General features: G+C 45.1%; 1 protein-coding gene across 1 annotated transcript; it reads right to left on the bottom strand.

Annotated features, from left to right (window-relative positions):
* Nucleotides 1-1,982: 1,982 nt before the first annotated feature.
* On the bottom strand, nt 1,983-5,914 carry LOC119280052 (nascent polypeptide-associated complex subunit alpha-like protein 1). The gene is made up of 3 exons (XM_037561049.1): nt 5,689-5,914; nt 2,415-2,494; nt 1,983-2,321 (listed from the first exon to the last, which is right to left on the bottom strand). Exons 1-3 carry the CDS (start codon nt 5,912-5,914, stop codon nt 1,983-1,985), a joined length of 645 nt encoding a protein of 214 aa, XP_037416946.1.
* Between the last annotated feature and the right edge of the window lie 552 nt (nt 5,915-6,466).

The following is a 6,466-nucleotide window of genomic DNA, read 5'->3' as shown; positions in this document are numbered from 1 at the left end:
CGCTCGCCGGAGGAGCGTGCAGAGGAGTCATTCCCGCGCGCTTCTCCGTCGAGCGTGGCTCCAGCGTCCGTGCTCATGGCGCATCAGGGGAGGGAAGATGGGGCGCCGGCCACCGCGTCATGAAGGGGTCGACGGCGACGTGCAGGGTGACGGCCCGTACACGCGTGCGTCCGTAAGTGCGGCGGCAAGGCGCAGGTGCATTCCGCGCGTCGGCCAGGGCACGACGGCGTCGCGGCGTCTCCGCCCTCGCGCAGCGGTGGGCGCTGTGCGGGCCCCGAAGGGAAAAGGCGGCTACGCGGCGCATTTGGTGAGGATTCTCCTCATTCTCCTCCAATTCGTGTGCATTAGTACTTGATTTGGGGAAAAAATAGTCCTAATTGCAGAATTAGGGTTCTTGCGAATTGGGGATGAATTCTAGGGTTCTTAAACATGAGGGGGTGCTACAGTTGACTTGCGTGTGTCCCTCTGCCTAATATTTTGCTAATGCATACAGAAACAGTACTTAAGCATGATCAATTTTAATCAACTTAACATGAAGGTGAGCATAAGATCTTAACTTAGATTAATTAAAAAAGATGAACGTAGGTGGCAGTACTGATCCGTAGCAAATTAGTTTAAAACATGATGATTTACAGAGGGCAACAAGGCAGTAGCATGCATATTTGGACTAACCAGGGGCTGAAACTTTCAATCTTGATCATGAATCCTAAACATGTCATTGATCTAAACATGATAGTGATCTACTGATCAACAATAAAGGGATCTATTGCAATCAAGATTGGCGACTGATACCATTGTTGGAGTAATTATGCATCTATAGGATGCCATTAGTAGAAATTGATTGCAACTAGAACACCTAATTAACATGAACAGAGAAGGGTTTAGGATTTCTTTGCATGTCACGAGAGTGGACATGATCGCCTGCTCGGTGCAGGCGTGATGCAGGGGTGATGTAGTCGAAGTAGAGGTTCTCCTCGACGTCCTGATTCCTTCAGGACGCCACCGGGACTGGCCGGGGACGGCGGCGGCGGCTGGCTTAGGTCTTCCCGTCGCTGCAGCGCTCCCCCTGATCGGATGGGGTGAGAATATCGGGAGGAGAGTAACCTTACGTGAATTGTGACCGCGCAGGTGGCCAGCTCTCTCCCGTATCCTTTTATATGGCACTGGCGACGGGGGACCCAAAACCTGAGTTGGTTTTTGGGCGCCCCCGATCAAGGCGCGTTAGTTCTGATCGAGGTTCACGTACGTTGGTACATGGACCCCTTCACTTATCATTATCCCTTCTTTTTTTTCTGTTAGACTAATAGATCTAATCTGGCTTGTTAAGCTGTCAGATCAAAACCAACATCTACGACGCCATCTTTCCATTTCAAATTAAAAATATACAACGCGCTCTTTCTTTCCACGGCAGTATAATCTACAACTTGGCAACGCATACGCATCAAAACTGACCCAGAAACACGAAATATCCCACAGAATTTGTATCAAGGGTTTTTTGCCTCACAACGGAACTAGTGGCCAAAATTTTGGTCGCTTATAAGTGGAAATTTTCCCAAGAAACTGAATTGGCAATAGAGTATTGATACACCAAAAAGTTAACAAACGAACAAACAAAAAGCAATTGTTCATCTGTGTCACAAGCATTGACGCCTGATCATATTTTCTTCGTCCATACCTTGTTTTGATCCATGTAGCCAAACAAACTTGAAAGTTGTCTCAAAGTCTCACAATGGCCGTAGTTGGAACCAAAATTCTAAAGCTAGCTACAATGACATATTTTCTGAAACACGGAGTGACATGCATTTGTAGCAAAATTTGGCACAGGCGATTCGGATTTCCGCGTAAGAGCAAGCAGTTTGCTCGTCCTCAGATACTAAAACGCCTCTAAAACCTACATGCCAGTACTAGTTTCAACAAACAATAGAGCCTCCAATTCTGCAACGCAACATTCAAGATGACATGACCCCCCACCCTATCATCACCTAGTTAGTCAACTTCATGATGGCGCTGACAATGTCACCATCAGCAGCTTTGAGCGCCTTCACAGCCCTGGACCTCGACACGGAGGCCTGTGCCATCACGAGCTCGACATCCTTCTTGTCAACGCAGGTCTCTTCGACCTCCTCATTGTGTTGGGCTGATGACACAGACGGCTCACCCTTTGAGATGACGATGTTCGGTCCCGGCGCCTTGAACTGCTCCGCCGCTTGTGTCTGCATGAGCTGAGTGTTCATATCCTCCATCTTGACCACCCCGAACATGACATAGGTTTCTAAGTGCGAGCTCTTGAAGACGTCTCGCTTGGAGAGGACAAACGTAGCCTGCAATAATATTAAGAAATTAAGAAATTGCGACAACCACCAGCATATAATTATGCTACAGGGAACAATTGTTGAAGCGGTTAAGATGCTCACTGTCTTGCTCTGCTTGATAGTTACACGGCTCACACCAGTAACGGCCTTCATGCCAAGCTTCTCCATGGCTTCTTGCTCTTCTTCTCACTCCTAGTCCCAGAAAGCACAGGCGCATAATATCAGGTTTTCTAAATTTTACATAACCCCAGAATTTTACAACTAGACATAGTTCACTTCGTGAATTATTATTGGTAATCGTTGGAAATGGCAAGTGTAACATTCATACAACACTTGAACTTTTCTCAAGCACAATTGAACAGAAACCGTGACTGCAGTCAGGTCTTCTTGGCATCCATTGTCGATTTTGGAATTTTGAACAAGATCTTAGTTTTACCACTTAGGGTAAGCTACAAAGGATTAGCGGAAAGTTGTGTTGTAGGATTAGCTATTCATATAAAGGAAATTTCAGCATCAGTTCCTACTAAATGCAATGAAATTATTCACCTACCAAAATTAAACTTGCAAAAGCGAGATTTTAATTACATTCAGGATGTAAGCCGGTCATTGTGGATATTGTTAGCACTATGTGATGAGTCCTGCGTTGTGCAATTAAGATTTTATACTGGAAATAAGGAATATTGTGTGGTATGCAAGAACTTAGTTGTTTTTCCTGCCTTAAATCATGTGAATCCTCTTTTTTGTTTGAAAGAAGGATCGTCTGTATTCATGAAGGTGGAACGAGTGACGCATGGACACTAGTAGAAAAAGGGGCAAATCTGAGACACATTAGTGCCGGTTTGATTTTGAGCCGGCACTAATGTGTCCATTAGTGCCGGTTCCAACGGCTAGCCGGCCGCTCTCATTAGTACCGGTTTGTGGCGAACCTTTAGCACCGGTTCGTGGCACGAACCGGTACTAAAGAGAATGATGGCAGGATGTTGTCAGTCCGGGGCCCATCCAGCACCTTTAGTACCGGTTCGTGCCACGAACCGGTACTAAAGGTCGACGTACATAAACCCTTCGTCCACCCGAGCCACTCTGTTCTTCCCCATTCCCCTCACTTTCCTCTGTTCTTCCCCTCTCTTCCTCGAGCTCCTCACAAATTTTGCCCAAAATTTGTCAAGATTTGAAGGCCCCCATCCATTCAAATGATCACAAAGGTTAGCAACTTTGTCCTTTCAATTCTCATTGCTAGATTAGCTCTTTCAATGCTTTGTATAGTGATTAATTTGGGAGGAATTATATTTGCTAGTATTTGATTTATATGCAATTTGAGGTCAAAAACAACACTTAGTTTGCATATGTAGGTGTGGTTTACTTAGTGCCTTCTAAATCTCCGTCGTAACCACCGTCGATAGCCCGCACCGTCCCGTCGCCGGCACCACCTTGTGGTGAGGCTCTTGTTCATGAAAGTTTTACATTACCAAATTGATGTTTGTGTGATTTGGATATATAGTTACTCGTATAATTGTCTTACACGTACGTTGTTTGTTATCCATAGTGCCATGGTTTTGATATCCGTCCCCGTCCGCCCTCGTCCTTGTTATGATTCGGATATGGTATATTCTCTTTTAAAACTAGTTGTTGCATTTCGTGTTTATGACAAATTATGCCCATCAAGTTGACATAGATATTTTTATCTAGGAGGTATGTGAACTGGAAATTCCAATCGACCCTATTGTCGAGAGGTTAAATTTAGTTGAAAGAGAAAACGAGTATTTGAAAGAAAAATTGAAAAGAATTGAGGGGGAGAAGATGGAATTGGAGTTGCACGTTGCCGATGTCGTCGATGATCACAAGATCAAGATGGAGAAAATGAGGTTGAAGATTAGAAAGATTAGAAAATATGCCATTCATAGTGTGGCTTGGTATCATTATGCTGTAGGATCAATTGTTAACTTAGTTGCGATCTTGATGGCATTTGTTGTTGCATTTAAATTCTTTAGCTAGAGAGTTATTTGTGTGTTGCATTTAATTAAGTGTTGTATATGAACTTTATGTATGAACTTGTATTAATTTGGTCTATTTGGTGTTGTGTATAATGAAGATATGAGCCGACAATGGATGTATGATGACCGATCCTCTCCCGGGTTCATTAATGGCGTGCATAATTTTCTGCTTGCCGCTGAGGCAAACAAGCGGGCGGATGGTTTTATGCCTTGTCCATGTGCTGGCTGTAAGAATGGTCGCAATTACTCTACGTCAAGAACCATTCACGTCCACCTATTTGAGTCCGGTTTCATGCCCCACTATAATGTTTGGACCAAGCACGGAGAAAGAGGGGTTATGATGGAAGACAATGAAGAAGAAGAGGACGGCGACATCTATCCTGGACATGGGTTCCCTGAATACGATGATACAACAATGGAGGAAGAAGCTGAGCCGACAATGCGTGAACAAGCTGAAGAAGAGGCATCAGATGAGCCCACTGATGATCTAGGTCGGGCCATTGCCGATGCAAAGAGAAACTGTGCAAGTGATTTGGAGAGGAAGAAGTTGCAGCGCATGTTAGAGGATCACAAGAAATTGTTGTACCCGAATTGCGAAGCTGGCAAAAAAAAGTTGGGCACCACACTGGAATTGCTGTAATGGAAGGCAGAGAATGGTGTATCTGACAAGGGATTTGGAAAGTTGCTGGTAATGATAAAGAGTATGCTTCCAAAGGACAACGAATTGCCCGAGAGTACGTATGAAGCAAAGAAGGCTGTTTGCCCTCTAGGGTTAGAGGTGCAGAAGATACATGCATGCCCTAATGACTGCATCCTCTACCACGGTGCGTACGAGGATTTGAACGCTTGCCCGGTATGTGGTGCATTGCGTTATAAGATCAGTCGCGATGACCCTGATGATGTTGAGGGCGAGCTCCCCAGGAAGAAGATTCCTGCCAAGGTGATGTGGTATGCTCCTATAATACCACGGTTGAAACGTTTGTTTCAAAATAAAGAGCATGCGAAGGCGATGCGGTGGCACAGAGAATACCGTAAGAAAGACAGAAAGTTGAGAGTACCTGCTGATGGTTCGCAGTGGAGAAAAATCGAGAGAAAGTACAAGGAGGAGTTTGCAGGTGACCCAAGGAACATATGGTTTGGTCTAAGCGCAGATGGCATTAATCCTTTTGGGGAGCAGAGCAGCAACCATAGCACATGACATGTGACTCTATGTTTGTATAACCTTCCTCCTTGGTTGTGCATGAAGCGGAAGTTCATTATGATGCCAGTGCTCATCCAAGGCCCTAAGCAACCCGGCAACGACATTGATGTGTACCTAAGGCCAGTGGCGAGTCCAGTAGCTAGGCTTAAACAGGCTCTAGCCTACCCTCAATTTTTTTTACTACTACACTTCATCTCAGCCCAACAGCCAAACACAACAAACAAAATGAACAACCGAACTGCCCAAGTGCTGAGTGCCTGCAGCGAACAATAGCTATCTCCCGGGCACAACTGCACAAGACCGAGACGCCGCATGCTCCCGTGACCAGACCAGCATTGGCCGGCGACGGACCAGCCGAGAAGAGAGCCCACCGGAGCAGCTGACCAGGGATCCGACGGCTGGAGCTCCATGCCAGTAGCGAGTCACACCCAGCCAACCCATCGCGTCTGCACCCTGCTCCGACGGTACTCGCCGGCCGGCGGCCGCCCTCTAGTTCTGCTGGCTTTGCCTTCGGTGAATGGTGAACGGAGGAAAGAGGAGTTGAACAACTCTGCAACCTGCAGGCTAGCAGCTCTCTTGTACCAAATTGTTGGCAACAAAAGTAGTGGATAATTTGGTTCAGAATTTAATATTGTCTTTGCATATTGTCTATTGTAAGTTTGCATAATGTCTACACAAATCATCCATCCCAAGCTTTGCAAAAAAAGAATCAAAATATTGTTCAAGCCATGCGTTTGATCTTGGATGTGAAACAAAGCTACATGTTTCTAGTAGTATTCTGGGAAAGTTTGAGCACATTTTGATAAATGGATTAGGAGATAATGGCTTTTAGCTAAGCAGATTCAAAATTTGGTTCAAAATTTCATATTTTTCAAAAAAAATTAAACAAATTTCAGTAAAAATGACATGTTTCCAGTAGTATTCTCGGAAAGTTTGAGCACATTTGGACAAATGGATTAGGA

The sequence above is a fragment of the Triticum dicoccoides genome, chromosome 3B, assembly GCF_002162155.2.
Source record: "Triticum dicoccoides isolate Atlit2015 ecotype Zavitan chromosome 3B, WEW_v2.0, whole genome shotgun sequence".
In the NCBI taxonomy this organism is placed as follows: Eukaryota; Viridiplantae; Streptophyta; class Magnoliopsida; order Poales; family Poaceae; genus Triticum; species Triticum dicoccoides.
Note: the sequence above shows the minus strand (reverse complement) of the source record. Positions and strands in the feature narration are given on the sequence as shown.